General features: G+C 37.0%; 1 protein-coding gene across 9 annotated transcripts in view; it reads right to left on the bottom strand.

Moving 5' to 3' along the window:
* The window catches only part of MCTP1 (multiple C2 and transmembrane domain containing 1), a 239,916-nt gene that overhangs the window by 148,598 nt on the left and 70,290 nt on the right, over nucleotides 1–21,028 (bottom strand). For all 9 annotated transcript variants that reach the window (XM_039567121.1, XM_039567126.1, XM_039567127.1 and 6 more), the window contains exons 6-8: nucleotides 14,166–14,204; nucleotides 2,950–3,120; nucleotides 1,258–1,388 (exon numbers count right to left, since the gene is read on the bottom strand). In XM_039567121.1, coding sequence (XP_039423055.1) covers nucleotides 1,258–1,388; nucleotides 2,950–3,120; nucleotides 14,166–14,204 — 341 coding nt within the window. The remainder of the gene's footprint in view (nucleotides 1–1,257; nucleotides 1,389–2,949; nucleotides 3,121–14,165; nucleotides 14,205–21,028) is intronic.

The following is a 21,028-nucleotide window of genomic DNA, read 5'->3' as shown; positions in this document are numbered from 1 at the left end:
GCTTTTCAAAAGAAGGTTAAAATTAAGAAGAAAACTAGAATAACTTCCCAAGGTATAAAACACGTTGACACAGGACTAAATTAGTACATAACTTCAGAAGAATATTTATTGTTATCATGTATGCCAACTGAAATAAAACAAGGGAAGAAATAAAATTTAAACTTCAAATAATCACTCCATCCATTTGGTTTCATCATATAAAACAAAGTCCTAATGTGCATGCTTTTGAAAATTGTTTTTGTCAATTTTAAAGCTGTTTGCTTGCTACAGACTCTGTATATAATCTGAGTTCAAACAATTTACAGTAGGAAATAAACACAGAATATTATTAAACAGATCTAATTTGATAAAGAAAGCCATTATCCAAAATGGACCGAGAGGGAGGAAAAGGTCAGTAGATACATTGCCACATTGACAACAAAAGTACATGGCTTGGTCTGTGGGATTTCCATTCCTGATTTTACCTAACAGAAAAAAATTGATTTTGCTAGTTAATAGTATCAATGTCCTAGTGAAAGCACGTCCAATAAAAACAATCAAAATATATAGGATTAATAATTATTAATTATTAATGCTATTATTATGACTGCATGGATATCAAGGAAACTATGAAGTAAACAAATATCTGAGCTTTCCAAATAGCACCTACTTCGTAGTAGCTATAAGCACAAGACAGTTTTTTTCCCTATTAGCTAACAATTAATGATACCTCTTATTCTGTAAAATGGAGCATAGCCATACAAATATAAGCTATTTCTTGAACTCCCAGACAGATTCACTTTTCCTGAATATGAATTAGGTGAATGATTCTTTGTCTCAAAATATGTGAGTAGTCCTTCAACTCTATTTTCATTCACTAAAAAGACTGGTACATTAATTTGGTCTTACACATCAAGTCAAAACAGTTGTTTCTCCTCCAAGGTGGATGTTGCTGTATAGAACCTCCTGCACCTTGGTAACTGCTCTAAACAGGATTTTTATTTTTGAAAAACCTCAGTCTATCAATTGGTAAAAGCTGCCACCTACTGGTCAATTAAAATTACATTACATCATCAATGTAAAGAATTACATCAACGCAGCAAACTATGCTGGAACATTGCAGAAATCCTCACTGAACTTAAAAAAAAAAAAAACCAAACGAGAAACCAAAAACATATGGTCATAAGAAACAGTTTCAATGGCAAGGCTCATTTTAATCATCCTCTCTCACGGACCTCTCTCTTCCCCATGGACCAAGAAGGCTAGAATTGCACAAACCTGCCAATGAAATCATCCCTTTTGCCAACGTCTTTGTCCCAGACGGTAATATCAATAATTCCACCTCGTTCTTCATAGAGATGAAAGTCAAACTGCTCCCTCCACTGAGGATTCAAAGTTTTTGGAACAATCTGAAAGGAAAACAAAAAGAAAGTCATATTACATTGTGCAAGCATACACTTTCTTAAATTGTAAATTTGATCATTAGAATCTGTTCAGGAAGCTTTTCCTGTCTGCAGTATCAGTATCTCAAGCAGTGAGAATTAAAAAATTATAATTAGGAAAGACTACTAGCCAGTTCTCTCATGCCTCTCTGATGCAACAGCAATCTCCAAAATCCTGCAACCTTTCACCTTCAAAAGCCTCCTGAACAAAGGATTTGCCCTGGGAATGGAGCCATTTCTCAGTAGAAAAATTATGTCCTCTGTGAAGTTACAGTTAGCTATAAAGTTACGTTTCTGAGCCCAAAGGTAAACAAACCACCTGCAATGACACATAGATGGTGACTGTAAGTACTTGAACAAACGATTGTATCATGTCCTTTTTTCCCAGATGCAATAATATTGGGATAAACATGATACTATGGTTTACTTTATATGGAATAAAATAAGTTCACTTCCAAAAGTGTATTTTACTTCCTTTCCTTTGAAACTCTGATGAAACTAGCTTTCTTAATCATTTTCAGTCCAGTTACTTTTTGCTTCAATAGATTTCAGTCCATATATTTCTGACCACACTGTGAAGAACAGAAAGCTTTCAAAATTTTCTACCATAATGCAAAAGCAGTGTTCACAGTAGTCATACCACTCCTGAACAAGAACAGAAAACCCCTAATATCTTCCCTATTTAGCTAATACTACTTCCCACAACCACCAGTTCTACTGGCTTGAAACAAAAGGAAAATTCAAAGAGGATTATGAAAATTTTTAATTCACAACAGCATGAAATTTGCTTTCTTCTAACTTCAGATTAAGAGGCCCTAATGCAGGCTCAGAGCTCTGCAAATATGACAAGTAAGTGTTCCTGCCCTTTTCCTCAATTTACCCTTCATCTGGCTGCAAAAACCACAGTGACTATCATGGCCATCAAGACAGGAAGGTCATGTGCACCATCGGCAGTCCCAGCACCTTCTCTAAACAGCAATTTTCAAAACAGTAGGGACCAGGAGAAAGAAAAAGTAATAGCAACAAAGCCAAGCAACTCTTCACAATATTTATCTCCTAGATCAATCCTCTCTTACCTGTGAAGCTCAAACACAAAGAAAACTTTAATGAAACTCGTTGTTAAGGACAGAAAGAGGAAAGTCAGATTATAAGCATGATGTGGTTTGAGGATAAGACAATGTAAATGGTCCAAGAGGCACCTAGCATCAAGCCAGGAAGAACTTGTCAGAATCAATCTGCATCTCTTTCCTGCCATGAATGACCCCTAACAGTAAATAAATCCAACATAGTCAGTATGGAATATTAGGTGTGTCCCTCTTCAAACCCACTTTTTTTCAGTGCTACATTTTTTCCCATGTAGTACTACTTTTGTTTATAATGAAACAAAAAGAAACATCTAAAGAGACCTGTAGGTGCTCTGACAGGTAATTATTACAACAATAAATCTCCATCACTACTGGAAGTCATACAAAAATACCAAACAGGAACGAAGCATTTAAAAAAAATTTTTGGTCACAGCTAAAATTACCTTGCTCTTGTACTTCTGATGCCCCAAACGAAACTTCACGTAAGGATCACTGAGCCCATTTGCATCCATCGCCTTAAGTTCACGACCTTCTATTAAGGTAACACTAACTATCCCCCTCCACAACTGAGACTTTCTGTGCAGGTCTGAGAGACGTAAGCTCTGGGTCTGAAACTTTATGGAAAAAAACCATAGAATTAGTTAATACAATTCCAAAACTTTCCCCTGCTTTTTAATGTTCTCATGTTCTCTTTCATGTAACTATGAATGTAAAACAACCACCTTAAGCCATTTGAAGCTATTTGACAGTATGTACGTAAACTATATTGCAAAAAATTACTTGGAGAGTAATAAAATAGTGACAATTATGTTGGTAATGTCATATGCTGCTTTTGCAGAAGCAAATAGAACAAATGCTGCTCAAGGAAAAGTTCATTAAAAAAAAGGATGTTTTTTCTGCTTCACTTCTCCCTCTGCTGATAGAATAAAAATAAATGTTAGAAAGTCTCTTCTGTTAGTATCATTCAATCATATGATTGAATGAACTTGAACAAACTCTATGTTTATAAACATAAAACCCCAGTGAGAATATGAAACTTCCCTTAGAATAACATAATATAAACCCACCATGAGAAACATGGATCAAGGAAAAATAATTCAATAAACTCCTCTATCTCTGCCTCTGAATGATGTGGTATTCTCAGAAACATGAATTAAGTACTAGCACATGTTCAAGAGTTTAAAAACAACAGAACCTCTGTTCAGAACTGTGCAGAAACTTGTGAAACCTCAGACATTGATTTTGGGGGTTAAAATAAGATTCACACACACCAACCAGGCAGCTATAGCTTTTGTCAATGAACCCTACTGGGGGTTTGAGAGCAGGAGGGAACAAACTTGAGTAACTTAAGATCATTTCCAGTTTGCTCTGAGCTACAGTGGGTACAAGGTACCAGAACTGGGGAATCACCTTTGCACTCCTGAGGAAGGCAAATGTATCTTCAGTGCATCTGAGAAGCAACGTTGGTAAAGGCTCTCCCTTCTATTCTGAAACTTATTCATTCAAGGCTACCTTATCTATAATCAGAATAGTAGATAGCTAAACAATATTCAAACTTGCGAATTATTTTCTCTAGGAATTAAAATAAACATGTCTGCATGCATACTCTGCTGTAACAGTATCAAATATATGCATTTTCTTTATTATACATTGTAGTTCGAGCAACAAAGGCTTTGTGGGCTCATCAGCCCTCTATACATGCAGGTCTTGCATGCCTGGTTTCATCCCTCACAGACCTCCAGTATCTCTGTAAGAGGATTTCAGTGCAGATTTGGTTTGAGTCTTTTAGAGGGTAAATACGGCTGGATGGGTACAGCTATGCAGCTGCCCAGGACAAGAGTTTTACTTTATTACCCAGAGGCAATGACAGAAATTAGACTGGATTATAATCACACTCACCCAGCCTCCAGAGAGAAAAGACATGAGAACTGTGGCCACTGGGCTTGGAGCAAATCTGATTAACATACTCTTTGCAGTATTTCAGGTATTTTATTGGCATGCATTTGTGTTTTCTAATGGTTAGTCATTCCAAGTAGTATGGTGATTCCCAAAATATTTCACTATATTTATTAAAGTTTTGTCTTCCTTAAGAGAAGGACTTGACTGCAGAGAAACTTCTCACAAACTTATTGTTTCTACAAAGGCAAACAAGGAATTGTGTGTGGAATAATCTTTAACTTAACCTGCAACATGAAGCACCAGTGGGACATCAGAAAGCAGACACGCTACAAAAATTAGGGCAGAATTGGGAAAATCAGCAGACAGAAGATATTTAATTTACAACCTGGGAGCATTATATAAACTTCAAGCTTTCCTTCAGCACAAATACACCTCTTGTTGAGGGCATACTGTCAACATTGCCAAGGACTTGACTTGTAAAGAAGTGGTAGATTTCTTCTTCTTGTTCCACTTTCTTAGAAGGCTTAGAGCAAAAGAAAGACTGGATAATAAATAACCAGCATTGACTATGCCCTGAACACATGGTGACGAGAGATACAGAAAGAAGAAAAGACCGGACATGCTTAGGAAGATATTTTATACTGGGATATAAGCAGTGGTTGAGACTTCTTTTCAAAGAATATACAGTTCTTGGGAGTGTTTTAAGAGCTGAATGGGAATCCATATGACTTCCAGGATACTACCATGGAAAATAAGCTTGAGTTTGCATTTACAGCTCTTTTGAAGTAAATCTTAAGCACAACTGCATAGCTCTCTACTTCATTACCAGTGAGACAGTGAAAAATTTAGAGAGTATACTTGATCTAAATTCCATATTTTCAGCAGCTCTTACAATAATTTGCTGCAGTAGAGCATCTGCCCCCTTATAAAGCAAGGTCATTTTTTATGACCAGTCAGGAGTTTCATCAGTGGGGGTAATTTCCATACAAGGTGGCAAGGTGAGATCTAGATGACCAAGAGCTGGGTGTAGGATGACAGAAGGGAGTTTACAAGAGTCATGCAGGAGGCCTGAGAACAAGCATTCACATGCTGCCAGAGGAAGCCCTCCCAGGACAGAGCCACATCTCGCAGTTAGTGACAATCACAGCTTTATGCTGAGCCCAGTGGCTTGTTGACTGACAGTGAAGCTCCAGAGACTTTGTCTCGCCACGCTGGAAGAAAAGCAGCTGGCTGCTAAGAAGAGGTATTGATCCGTTGTGGCTGTTTCTTCCTCTAGGTAGGGAATGTGGACCAGAGTAGTGCTCTTTCCTGTCTTTACTGGTAACACAGAAAAACATGGAAAGCAAACGGGAGAGGTACTGGAAGAGTCAGGGTACAGCTCGCTGGAGCTAAAGCTGTTGCAATTTCCTGGACATGAAAGGTATAGGCTATGTGGCCTTCTCCAGCAAGAATAACTTCCAGCTGGCACTTTTCTTGTTTCTAAGCAAAACTGAAGGGAATCCAATACACTTTTCTTCTAGTCAAAGCCACACTTGCTCTCAGAAATTACAGATAATTTACTGACATAACCTCTTTTTTCATATAATGGTTATTGTAGGAAAAAAGACAAAAAAGAATGTTCAGATTTCAACTCAAATTTGACAAAAAGCTAATAGACGAAAAAATGAGAAAGTAAGACTGATTTCACATTTTAAAGTTCTTCCCTTATGAGTGCATGAGAGACAGGCATGTTTCCAGGTACATTTTTAGGTATCTAAGAAACCTCTAAAACCCAGCCCACAGTGAGTTACAAATTCAGAAGGAAAACCATGAGAATAAAACAAATAAATGAGCATGTATCTTTCTCAAGACTCATTCTGAGGAAACCTGTTTCCCTCAAAAAGCATGTAGTGAGTATTGCAGCCTGGATTCACTCTTGTGCCACAAACAGAAAAAAAAAAAAAAAAGAAGAAACAACACAGCTTTTAATTTCTCTGTAAACAGGTGGGAAGTTACAAACTTTGTATATAATGCCACAATCTGGAAAGAAGCAAGATCAAGATCTCAGTCCACAACCGTCATTAATGTGGGACTATTATTTACATTATTCACATTTTTGTGCAGGATACAGCCATGGTGACTCCCACCTGACATGTTCTAAACCCACCGAAGAGACGGGTGGTGGGAAAGTTGCAGCCTGCATGCAGTGAAGTTTTCTCTCTCTCTCTTTTTCCAAAAGAAAATTTAAATTTGACTTCACGGCAAAGGATGCTCAAACTGCCTGTGAAAGAAAAACCCACGTATTTTCATATCCACACACTGCTTTAATGCTTAACAAACAGCATGCAAACCCAGAATTTTCTTATGGGGTAAACACAGCTTTTATTTCTGTTCCACCTATTCTGTCTAAATGTGATGTAGGGGGTGGACCAGGGGCATCAACAGGAAAGAATCTTCTGACAGAACTGTACCCTCTGCTAGATGTGATTAATAGAGCTAGCCAAATGTCAGAGCTGGAAGATGATCTAATAAACATGACTTAATATTCTGCATGCATTCAGGTATTTCGGGACAACATTACAGGATGGGAAACCAACCAGGCTTAGTCAGAATCTGGGCATTGATACCAGGATAATCAATACCACATTGTTGATGAGCTATTGTTACTTTTGTAAAAAGAAGAGATGCACTTTGTGGGTACTTCTGAAAATCCCTTCATATTTTTGTTTATCTTTGGATAACTAACTGTCCTTTAGTCCATATAGAGTTGGAGAAACCCCAAACATTGTCCTCTCCCAGCCTGACCTCTTTTCTTCATTGATCAGCCCTCATGCCCTGCAAAGGCATGTGCTTGTGCAAACAGACTCTGCTTTTATTAAATCTCCTCCTTATACACACCCCCTAGGACACATTGCTCCTCTGAGTCCTGGAACACAATAGACAGAAATAGAACAGCCTACCACAAACTTCTTAAACTTTTTAGAAAGCAGATCAATAATGAAGCTATATGTCCTGCAGAGGCACCTCTATCCAAAAAAATAACTTTGGTTTGGAAGCTTAAAATAAAATATCAATCAAGAAATTAGTGAAAAAATATAGAAAAGAACAATACTTCTCTCCATCACTTAACAAAGCACAGATGTAAAAACACAGCAAGGTGAATCACAGTGTTGCAAATTATTGCTGTAAATTCAAGTAAACAGAATTCCTCTCCCCCAGTTTCTAGGATGCTCACACAGCTTGGATAAACAATGTAAAATAAAGATTGAGAATGTCAGTAGATACAGCTGCTAGTTCCATGTTAAAAATGATGGAAAAAATCAAGGGACAGTCATATGCATTTACAATGCTTTTCCTGTATTAGAAACAACACAAAATACGACACCTTGTAGAAATCATCAACATACAGACACTGAGCTACAAAAATGCCTTCAGTGGGATCATGGTGATTCCTTCTTATTTTTTGCTCATTGTAACTAAGAAAGTTTTCTAAATGCACTGCTACCGATAATTACTGCAATAAGAAAGAATGCTTTCCTTAACTTTTTATCAGCTAAATTTTACATTTTAGGCTATTTTAATTCTAGGTGAAGCTAATATAAGTTTCTATGGTTGAGAAATTCACACTGCCCTACACCCTGAGAGTTTCACCTGCCATGTTAAATCTGGTTTATGAAGTTTGAGCTAACAACTCAATACTGCCACTTTAGAGCAATGCTGTCATGACACTACAATATTTGTAATAAGAGGTCATACTTTTCCAGTGTTTCACATATTTTTGTGGGTTTGAAATTGAAAAATTTGGCCTTCTACTTAAGTGCACTTGCCGGATGCAACTCAGGTGTAGTATGATGCAGACTGTGGCACTCAGAATGCCTTCAATTTTCTGGAACAGGGCGAAAACATTTATACAGGACAACAGTGCGCAGAAGAAGTTTTCAGAGAGGCTGTTCCAGTATAGTCCTAATGTCTCCGTTCTTTCTCCCAGTAATTCCCCTTGGAAACTGTGGCTGCAATATCTGAAAGTCAACTGGTCTCGTGATGATCCTGTTATTGTCTGGAATAACCAATGTCACCACAGTCCTAAAGCTGACATGGCCATGATACACAAAAAGACAGTGGCAACCAATACTTGATGGAAACTCCCCATGCTTTTGGGGATGTAGGCATGAAACCCCCATGACAAAATGCTACTCTGCTGTTTTTGTTCTTAGCTGGATCAGCTGTTATCACTCACATACAATTAATGTAAATTTAAGCCTCACCAAATATTTGCATAATTTTTATAATTAGATGTCTACCAAGCAGGCATATCTATTCTGACTGTTTTTTACTTCTATTCCATTATTTAGTAGCTTTCCTTCAAACACTATTTACAGCTGCTAAACTGACATCTAGAACCTCATGGCTTACAAAAACAAGTGTATTTTCTCAGTCTTAAAAGATTCTTCACAAAAACTCAAATGCAATAATTCTACCATGTATTCTGAAAGTCCAGAGAGTTTTAGCTCAAAGATTGAAATATTGAACCAGCTGTAAATTCTTTCAATTAAGAAATATCATACAACTCTATACTTATGTTTGTGTTTTCAATATTTATAACTTGATTTGCTATTTCCAATTGTCATGGGTTAGCAAAACATAGTCTCAGAAGTGACGTTCCCGCAAAGGAGTGCTTACAGCTGCTCTATGACCTGACAGAACCTATCAGCTGGCCAGTTTGAATAGGGACAATTCTTTAAGCCACTTGAAGTTGTGACCGCCTCTGTGATCCACACTTAAGAATAGACAAACCTCGGGCAGAGCTCTCTCTCGTTTCCGGCGCTGGGACAGGTGGCTGCGGGCCCTGTGTGGGGACTGGCGGGCCCGGCCAGGTCCTGCTGGCTCCATCCTGGAGCTGATGGGCCCTGTTCCACCTGCAGAACCCCCCCAGCCCTGCTGTGCGCTCGGCTCTCCCCCCTCTCCACTGCAATAAGCCACATTCCAGCTGCAAGGCCTAGGTGAGATTAACCCTTTTATTGCTGTGAAGAGCTGAAAACCTGAGGGAAGAGAAAGAGGAGATGCTTAAAGCTGAATTCTGTTGTGAAGCTATGATATATCAGAGTATCCCATTGTAATTTCATGAAGATATGGGGGGTGGAGTGTTCAGTTCAACTTGTAAGCAAAAGCACCTGCGCTGAGATAGGCAGATGCTGACGCAGCTGTAATTTCATGAGAAGTTTGAACAGGGAGAGATGGAGCAGATGAGGACTTTTGCTCCAAATGGGAAAGGAGAAAACCTCAGTTCCTATAGAGATGCTCCCAGAGATAGTCCTAAAGATGAAGATGAGGAAGACCCTTTGCTCCCAGGGAAGGAGAAGGGCCTCTGTTCTTAGAGATGAAATGCTCCCAGAGATGGGTGAAGAGAACTTTTGTTTCTGAACGGCTCAACCTTAAAATGGTACCCCAAAAACCTTCAAGAGTGGACCCTCAAAAGCAGTTGTGGGAAAAGCTGCAAGTCGGGGGAAGGGACTCACATGGGAGCAGAGAGACTCCTCTTCCTAAATGGACTGAACAAGGTTATTATGGAAGTGGTAAACAGACTGAACATCTCAAGGGTTGTCTTTTTACATTGTCAGTGGGAGAAGGGAGGAAGGTGGGGGGAGGCGAAGAGTTCTGAAAGTGTGGTATGATTTCTTTTTCTTCTTTTAGGTCTGTTAATAAACTTCTTTATAGTCTTTCAAGTCTGCTTTGCATTTCTCCTAATTCTTATCTCACAGCAGATAAACAGTAATGAATATTTTGGACCAAACCACTACACCAATTTTGTCTTCTCAAGAGGCATCTCATTCTAGTGGAAAAGCATTTTGTTTCAATTTTAAAACAGAAAAAATGCTTTTGATATTAGGAAAATGCAAATCAGGAGCCACAGAAACTAAGTATTTTGAGTTGGACATAAAATCACCAGTTATTAAAGCCATAGGTTTTGGCACCTTTGTTTGTGCAACTAGAACACACACACTTTTAGAAAAGCTTCTAAATGAAATTTTAAAAACAGTCAGTAGTTTGGACCTGAAAGCCATTCATTTATCAATTCATTCCTGTTTAAATTGTTTGTAAGTCCTATTTTTCAGTTTAAAAGTATGTGCAGAAGCTTCTAAAGCTGAATTAAATACAGTCACCTAAATGCAAAGTAAAAACACTTAAATTCACTTGCTTTAGGCAGTAAATACTGCCCAATTGCAACTAATCAGAAGTAGCTTCTCAGTTGTGACTGAGGAGTCCCATGCAAATCTCACAGAGTTCAACAAGGCAAGGTACAATGGTCACGGCTAAGGCAAGCACAGATTCAGGCTGGGCAGAGAATAGATTGAAAGCAGCCCTGAGGAGAAGGTCTTGGGGGGTGTTGGTGGGTAAGCAGTTCAACATGACCTTCTCATATCTTGCTGCAGCCCAGGACACAGATCACCTTCTGGGCTGCATCGAGAGAAGTGTGGCCAGCAGGTCAAAGGAGGTGATTTTCCTCCTCTACTGTATTCTACTCTTCTGTGACCCCAGCTGAAGTACTGCATCCAGCTCTGAGAGTCTCAATGTAAGGACACAGACCTATTGCAGTAGGTCCAGAGGAGGCCACAGAGATGCTCAGAGGGTTGCAGTACCTGTCCTCTGAGGACAGACTGTGAGAGTTGAGGTTGTTCAGTGTGAAGAAGAGAAGCATCTGGAGTGACCATAGAGCCCTTTCCAGGGGCTAAAGAGAGCTGAAGAGACTTTTGACAAGGGGATGGAGTGACAGGACAAAGGGGGATGGCTTCAAACTGACAGAAGGTAGCTTGAGGCTGGGTATTAGGAAGAAATTCTTGACTGTGATGGTGGTAAGGCAGTGGAATGGGTTGTGCAGAAGAGCTGTGGATGCCCCATCCCTGGAAATGTTCAAGGCCATATTGGCTTGGGCTCTAAGCAATCTGGTCTAATCGGAGGTGTCCCTGCAGCAGGGTTGAACTAGATGGTCTTCAAGGTCCCTTCCAACCCAAACCACACTATGATTCTATGACTTTGGGATGACAGTGCATTTTTAATCTTAGTTTATACACAACCTGTTGCAAAACATACTAATTTATCTTCATTTCTGGTAAGAATGGGCATTTGGTTCTAACTGATCAATGTCACTCTGAAACAGTTCATCACATATTAATAGTATAAATCAAAGACTATCATTATATTTTAGTACTTTCTAGTGGTATCAGTTCTAAACTTACCATTGATGGTACGAAACAGAAGAGAAGAGAGAAGAGAGGGTACAAGAGAAGAAAAAGTGACATTATCTTTTCCTACAGATTTTACTGGAATGATGTTACTTGAGAGAGCATAGCAGATAAATCTTACATATATTTTTCCCTTAATATGTTGGCTAAAAACACTAAACCACTTGTTTTATTAGTTTGTCCTTCAATTAAACCATTTTAAAAGTTTTCCTGATGTTTCCTTAATGGGTCATTAATGTAAGAAGTTTAACATGGGGTCTGATCATGTCCAAACTCAATTTAATAGTAGCCTCTTGTTCAGAAGAAAACAATTTTCTGTGAAATGGATGTTTCTGACAGAGCTCTCTCTCAGTATGCTTTGGCTAAATGGTATTTCCCTCATTGAAATAGCTTAGTTTAAATAGTTATAGTCACATAGGAAAACATGAGCTAGACACACAGTTCATGAACACAAGCAATGCCATAATGGTCTGCACTGCCACATGTTAATTTCAAGCTATGTTATAAAAAAGGTAGGCTTCAAAGGCAAACTTTTAAAAGTGAAGAACAGTGCCATGTAAAAACAAATTCATTTATTAGAGGTGTACATAAAGTCTCTAGAGAGATACAAAATCAGGTTTAGGAAATTTTATAATGGTATCTTTAAAAAATCCTAATATTCTGCTTTTTCCTCAGCTCTCAAAAGCATAAAACAAACACTTCTTGAAGAAGAACGACCACACAAAGGGCACTATTACCTAATAAGGTTACACACCTATTTTTAGACACTTTTTTTCAATCTGCAAATGAAATAAGAGTCTTATTTAATACTGATTACCCTGCACCGCAGAGAACAGCAAGTCTTTTGAACAAACGCTTTGTAAATAGAAGATTTTTTAATTTGTTTTCCTGACTGCAGATCAAAGATTTGGAATACTGGAGCAGACCCACAAGGCAAATTATCTCCTGTGTTTTAACTGACATACCTCTGTATATAAATCATAAACACAGCAATGCATGTAAGATATTGTACATGCATTATACCTCTAGGTTAAATTATTACTTTAGCTAAGATAACCATAGAAAAAATGCAATGTTTAAACTATACATTCACTTTTTGCAAAATATTCTGGTATTTCAGTTTGAAAAAATGCCAACTACTGAATGAAATATTATCAAGTGAATGTAACAAAGCAGAACAGGGATAAATAACTCACTGTGAGCTTTAACGACTTCCCAACCTTCATGCTGCGCCCTTCACTCAGCATTATTGAAGCTTGCAGTTTTGTCAGTTTGCAATAGGGACAAACTGTTACCCAATACAGTCAGCACATCAAGAGTTAACACATCACGTTCATGATGCAAACCAGTTCTACCATCCAACATTCTCACAGCTCTTCCTTATCTCTTCAGTTTGAGCATCTTAGATATTACAGGAAGTTCCATGAACCACATGGGAATCAAATTACTACATATCATCACTTCACCAAGTATCGTTGCTTCTTAAATTTCACAAAGGAAAAAGATTGAGTACTGTCCTGCATCCCAGAAGCATACTGTGTGAAAAACCCATCCATAACCCAAGAATTATGAACACTGCTCTCTTCTATTTTTTAAGGTTAAAAATATAAATAGGTCTAAAAAAGTGCAAATATTTGTCAAGTGAGCGCCATAAACAACGTTTATTAATAACCTCCTATTTAAAGTTGTGTATCAATATTCTGGAAGAGTACATAAAATAAGTGAATCACCCCACATAGCTTTTTTTTTTCTCATTTTAACATCTTCACATGGTAACTTATATCTACCTCACTAGCCAAGTCTCTGAGAAAATTTAAATTCACTTCCTTTAGGCAGTAAAGACACTCTTTTTAACAATACAGAGAGAAAAAAAGCCGTAAAAATTGGTTGTATTCCACTACAGTCAAACTCTCAGTCTTTCCCTCATGGAAAAGAGCATACAATGCTCCTTTTTTATCACTTCCATAACTCCTAAGAGGGGAAAAACTTGAAGAGCTCTAAAGAGCTCTATGAAGTCGAGACCACTATGCTCTTTGTAAAGCCTTGCTAGGACCTGTGCACCAAGCAGTGATAGGGGAAATTTGTCTTCAAGAAGCTTCCCTGTGAAAACTTCGCACACAAAAATTCTAATCAGTAAGAGAAGTAAGTAATAGGAAAATGAAAGATACTCACGAATTCTTTGTTCACATTAACAAAGCAAATTGTTTACGCTTGAAAAACTAAAGGTTTTAGAAAAGGAATCAGGACATGTTGGCCACTTACAAGAAGTTACTAGATGACTTCAAGATAGGTTAAAGTGCTGTAACAAAGTTGAAAGGTTTTATGATTATATTAAAAACTGAACTGTACCATGATGTTTATTTGATGAAACAAAAAACACTGTCATTAAAACACATTTTGAAGGACAATAAATCCTGTGCCAGAAGTTTTCAGTCCTATGTGGCATGCTTGGCAACATATCATAGTTGTTCTAAAAAAAAACCAAACACAAAAACAACGCCAAAAGCTAGAAGACCACATGCTAAAAGTTACAAAGTTACCTTACTTGATCTTTTCCAACTCTTCCTCATTAGCATTGTCTGAAAATAAAATAGAATATTTTAATGACCTTTCCTCTGCAACACAGAAAAGGAGGCCAACAGTCTCAAACAGGGCAATTCACATCTAACCACCACTACAATTGAAGCAGCAACATGTACACTCCAGCAACAGATACACAAGACTGAAATAAATCCAGACAAGTAGAAGCCCTGTCCTCACACAGACATAATTTTCTGGGTGGTATGAGTGTCTCATTTCTGGAGACAATGCATTATGTAAACTTGTAAGAAAGAAAAGACAGAAAAGACAGAAAGAATTAGATTAAAAAATGAAAATAAATGAATATGCCATTACTGATAGTGACTGTAATTCTGACTGATACTGAAAAGTAGGCTTTTTTTAATATTAAAGGACTCCAATCTTTTGGAATACTAATGTTTTACTTACAGGTGTAGCCACAAAAGGGAAAACCTGCATGAGACTCCTCTGACAACCAGAATCTATTACAAAATTCTTAAGGTTATCACTGCTCATTCATTTCACAGCAGTAAAAATAGTTCTTTGGTTTGATAATTACATACACAAGATAGAAAAAGAAAGTTGTATCTTCACTCTTTTATAAAACCAAATCTCAGTTGCCTGTCCCATTACCTAAATAATCTGTAAAACCTTGGTACTGCTAGACACCATCCTCCAACATGCTGGAAGGCAAAGTATCCAAGACAGATTTTTAATCATTAAATAAAAGAGACATTCTGGTCAAGTAGGCTGTGGAAGGTTTATCTGTGAGCACGACTCTTGCTTAAAATAATTCTGTGGAAATGCAAAGAAATTAGTTTATACATCTTAGCAAGATTTAGCAGTCTGTTATTGACACTGAGCAGGAATAAATCAAAGGCCATTAATTTCTATTGCAACTTTTGTCATGAAAAACAAACATTTTTTTTTTTATTAACTATTTTAAAAACACATTCTTTTTCAGATAATAGAAATTAATTTTGAAATGAAAATATTTTCCTTGCTAAGAAATTAAATTATATTTTGGGGAAAAAATTAAAATGAGAGAAAATGTGGAGAGGTTTTATTTTTGAAATATCCAGAAATTTTTCAAATAGACATAGTTTTTGTGAAAAGAAAAATAACTAGCTGCTGAGGAAACTTTAACTTGCTATGGACAATTAAATCCTAAGGGCTCTGCTGTAAGTTAATAATAATTGTAGCACTGTAGCTTTGGAAAATATACAGAGATACTACATGTTTTATAAAGCTGGAGAACGCCATTTGACTCATTTTTCTATGAGAGGCACATAAGGATTAAACAGCTTGAGGCCCACAGCAGGCCCTGAAGAAAATCTGAGTTCCTGGGTCCTGTCCAACACAGAAGAGCTCCTCCCTTCCTTGTCATTTCTGAATCCTACATAGTTGTAGATCAGAGTACAAACTCATCTTCACTGGGCTTCAGACGAGGCTGTGAGCAAGAAGAGAATATGGCCTGTCAGCTCAATTAACTATATATAGGTTTAGGTTTGATACTAGGAGGAAATTCTTCCCCATGAGAGTGGTGAGGCATTAGAATTTGTCACCCAGGGAAGTTGTGGCTGCCCCATTCCTGCAAGTGTTCCAGGCCAGATTGGATGGAGCCCTAGTGGAAGAGGCTAGAACTAGATGATCTTTAAGGTCCCTTCCAAACAAAACCACTCTATAATTCTTTCCACTCTGAAGAGTTCAGTTTGAGTAGTAGCTACAGAAAGGTATGACCACCCTTGCTGAGTGCATTGGCATCATTAGCAGCTACAGCAGGATAGGCTGAAGCCGTAACAACCATCCTTAGAAGCCAATAAAATAAACATATAGTATACAGCAGGTCAGGATGGATCATCTACATGGAACTTTTCCATCTGAAAATATTCCATGCCCTGAGTCGATCTCTTGGGTTTTTCTCTATGGTGTTATTGGCCCTCTGGCAAATAAATACATAAATAAATAAACAAATAAATACTAATAATACATGATATGATTTAAGACAGCAAGCAAACGGACAGCACATTAATGTTAATACTTCCATATGAAGCAAAAAAACCTAAGCATCATTTGGGATAGATTATTTTAGGAAAAAAACAATGCCTTGAACTTTAAATAACAATATCCAAGTAGAACTCATATGTTTCCTTTTTTTCCATTTTCTTTGTTAGGTTGCTAGCAGTGATGAACAGCTGTCCCCAGTCTCTGCTGGTCCCAAGGAAACACCTCTTATCAAGCTACCAACTTTGTCATCTCCTGTAGCCAAAAACTGCCTGTTAAGACCCAGGTAGGGAAGAGCTGCTGTAGTGAAGACATGGGTGACATGCAGCTCCGAAGAACTTGCTTACTGCAGGTTTACCAGTGGTGGAATCTATGTACTGAATGCTGATGGAAAAAGAGTCAGAAAAACTCACATGCATTGTGGCGCCCATGATGACAACACCAAACAGAATCTGCAGGAAGCCTGGACACATGCACAAAAATCACAAACATCACACTAGCACACACAGCACCACACGTATCCAAAAGGAAATAAACACTGTCAGAATTAAAGTACAAGACAAACTTTGTTAGAGCAGGTCTAAGAAAAAAATCAAGTAATTGGTATTTTTGACTTCTTTCAAACTGCTCACCAAAAGGAAAAATTAATGAAAAACACCGAAAGTACATCATAACCACATTATTTTTAATTAATAAACTTAAAATTAACAAATCTTTAGAGCTCACAGGTTTTAACATTTTTATCTACACATACTTCTCTCATACTTATTTATTTTACATCTTTTTAGTTTACACTGGTTACCTAAGCTATCTATCCTCCCAAAGCAATAAAATTAAAATGCTGCATTAATGTAAAGGACAAGTACTGCTAAACAGAACAAAGCAAATACAAATTAATTGTTGGAACTAGTGCTACCACAACTTACTGCATTAGGCAGGAAATAAATTAAACTTTTCTCAAATACTAAAAACTTTCTAATTTTTGTGGTCATATAAAAATAATTCATTAATAAATTTTGATTCACAATTTATGATTGTTCATAAATCACAACAAATTGATTGCCTTCACATGTCAAAAATCAAAAAAACAGGACTTCTAATAACTATAGATATGCTATGCTCTTATTCATGTACATAGTTTTAATGAGACAATACAAGATTTTTACTTTAAATGTTCACATTTTTATGTCTTTAGGACAAGCACCAGGCAGCAAATGGCAAAGATGCAGACAAGATTTTCTAGAAATTTTGATTTGTTTATCTGCCCATACTCTTCCAATAGTAAGATGCAGGTTATTTCTTCAAATAAAATGTACCACAAAAATCAAATAATGTGTCCTTATTTATTAAACAGGTTTACTGAATCTCTTTATATTTGAAATTATGTCCAATATTTTTCTACTGAAAAAACACAACTGCAAACTACTTAAGCAGTTTTTCACAGTCCACTCAAAAATACTCAAAAATAAATACTCCTCTTTCCTAGTCAGTGTAATACAGTTTTACATACAGTTATATGAATATATATTTATATTAATATTCTTAATTGGTATCTGAATCCCAAAATGTAATGTTTTGATCTGAGGAAACGGAGCTTTCCACCTATAACTCTCAAGATCATCTCATCAGTCAGTACACATAAAATCTGAATTTCATCAGAACTTTTTCAGAAAGATAAGGAAAAAAATGCTCCTGTGTGGACCAAATATCTCTCTAATTTCTTTTCACACCTCAGGTCCTCATCCAAAATGAAACAATCTATTCGTCTGTGACACTGGCTGCTTATTTTTAAAATAATTTGCAATAATACCTCTCTCACAGGTGGCAATATGTAACTAGGACCCTGAGTTTGTCCCATTTAACTTCAAACTTGCACTTGGAGTATCTTATCCTCCAGCAGCATCAGTATTTCTTAGGCAGTGTGACAGGATGCATCTTCCTGTAACATACAGCTACATTATCTTGAAACGCCAGTAAAATACTTTGCAAGACCTGTCCTCCAACAACACATCATCAAAAGACTTTTCCTTTACCTGCACATCAATGCATGACCTCCAAAACAGCCTTGCTGCAGTTCAGGCAGTGAAAGGATCTCTTTGAAAAGTATAATCCACATCAAAAAGTTACCAAACAACATATCACAAACAGCAGGTCTTGTTCAACAGGGCTCAATTTGAAATCTGGCTAGAGACCTGCCCAAAATACAGGATCAATACACCATGTGGTTACATGGGAAAGCTAATACTACCTCTTTTAAAGTTGTTCTATTTTTTTAATTCTCCTATAGTCTTAATAAACACTCTCATTTTAAACATACAGAATTATAATACCTGCAATTTAAGTACTTCCAAGTAATTTCCATAATCGTCAGCTTTACAATTTAACCATTTAACACCATTTAGGTGTAACAATATATAAATGGTGTAAAGTGGTAAAATATTGTCCTAATTACATAATTACTTGCAACTCTTAATTGCAAGCAATGTAACAGTTATCTCCTGAGCAAAATAAAAACAATTCAGAGGAAAATTTATTTTTGAAATGTACACTATATAGGGATATCAAACCAACAGGATTGAAGTAAATTTGCAATGACAGGAAAAAACTGCACATGATGTGAAGAGACAGTGTATCTGTATCTTCTATGCATCAGCCATAAATGGATACTTAAAAGTGCTCAGGATTTCATCTATATATTTCAACTGCACTTGAATTATTATCTATATAGGGATATCCAATTAGAGGGGGAGCATTGATCATCCAAACAGGTGCTACACAGACTGGGAAAGTAGGAGTTGCTTTTATTGCTGCTTTTTATGGTGCACATTTTCAAGAGTGGACAAGAATTAGTCTTGATCCTCTAACATAACATTTGAAAATTTATTGACTTCAATCATTTTCACTTCAATAAAAAATATCCTTATTATTACAAAACCCTTCAAAAACAACCAAAGATGACAGCTCAACTGGAGTGATAAATTTTGTAATATATCTGCTCCTTAGAGAGTAAATAAAATCTAATAAATAAATAAGTACATGTAGTAACTGAAAAAAGGCAATAGAGCCTTGAACTATTAAACCCCTAATACATTAAACATACAGCAATTCAATAATAATTTTGTAGGTCATCGTCCCTGCGTTGTGATGCAAACTCTCTGATTTTATTTCAACTTTGCCAGAACTGCTGATCATATCTTCGGAAGAGTGGTTTCTAATAATAAATATTAAGTTTCAGATTAGGAATCAGATTCTTAATTGGAATTTTGGGCATTTTCAGAATGAAGTTCCATATAACAGTTTAAATGGGTAGAAAATTTGGTGACTTGAGCTAAACTAAAAAAAAAGCTAATAATGAAATGTGTAATAACACAAACCAAATTCTTCATCCTATCACAATCAGTCAGTTGGATATTAAAAAAGTTGCTAACCAGCAAGTCTGTGGTCTCCCATTACTTTCAGCATTCACTTGCTAATTTACCAACACCCATATGAAAAACATGTTACACTGTAAAGTCTTCATTTCACTTTCTTACTCTAATTTTCTGGAGCCTTCTGTATAATAGCTGACAATGTGGGGCAGCACAGTAGCTACCCTCTCTGTATGATGAAGAAAGGAAAAAAATATGCTACCCGCATAATGGTATACCACATAAAAGTACAGTGTTTCTGTGCCACATGATTTAGGATTGTGGCAGGATAGTGCCAAAGCAACTTGCAAAAGTAGGGCAATTACCAGCTGACTCAGAAATGCTGGTCTTACCCAAATGCACAAGAAGTTCAAAATTGAATTAATTTCTTAATTTAAGTGAAGAAGGCTCTAGTGGTGTAAATTTGCAGCACAGAATTCTGAGTTGTATGGACAAGCATATTGCTAAAAAAAGAAGAAAAATACACTGCTTATATAAGCTAGATGCACATCTGTGATGTTAACCACATTCCATTATTTTTATTAAGTGCTAACAGAACACCATGAGGAAAATTAACAGGCAATAAAACTATTTTCAAAATTTTACATCTTTGCATTTCTACATACCAAACACCTAGTTCCAGTAGCTGACTTACTAGGCTATTTAATTATTTAACTGGGAGAAAAGTGTAAAAAAACCACTAGTAAATCTGACAGTATTCCTCAAGTATGCAACAGGATGATGTCTCACACTGCAGCATACAGAAACATACATGTTCTTACAAAAATTATGCAGCTGATCATATCCATGGATGATTTCATCAGAGTAATGCTTTTTCTTGGCCTCTGCTGCAACCTGTCCCTGAGGCAGGGCAACCAGGTTCATTGCTAATGGATCCTTAGGGGTGGATTAAAGCAAAACTATGCTAAATAAGTAATATAACAAAAATTTTTTTAGAACAAGTGCTTTAAAACCATAACTGGAAAAAAAAAAGGGTAACAGATTGGAAAAGGGGTATATAGCTGTTTTGGAGTGTATGATCATCTTAAGATAGGAAAATTCAAAAGAAAAAAAGAAAGAAAAAGAGGTAGTAGAAGAGAGAGAAAGATATCACCACCCATGACTTCTGCGATGTGTGCGTGATCGTGGCCCATGGTTGTGAGTCCTGGTCCATCAGAGGTGGAGGCCCGTACATATGTCAAAAATTGGGGGGGGGTTATAGCCCTGGCTCTTCTGGTAGATGCTCCAAGACCTCCTGGATGAGTTCTGGGCATGCAGAACAGTCTTCTTCCTGGAAGATTCTGGAAATCCGGCCGTGTTGAAAGTGCGGGGGAGGGTTGAGTGTGTTTGTCTCCATGTTCAAGTGCCTAGGCAAAGTTTCTGAGTGAACTTTCTGAGTTTTGTGGCTGCACAGTGGTGGCTCACAGTGTCAG

This window comes from Corvus cornix, chromosome Z (genome assembly GCF_000738735.6).
Source record: "Corvus cornix cornix isolate S_Up_H32 chromosome Z, ASM73873v5, whole genome shotgun sequence".
Classification (NCBI taxonomy): Eukaryota; Metazoa; Chordata; class Aves; order Passeriformes; family Corvidae; genus Corvus; species Corvus cornix.
This window is presented reverse-complemented; position numbering and strand designations above follow the sequence as displayed.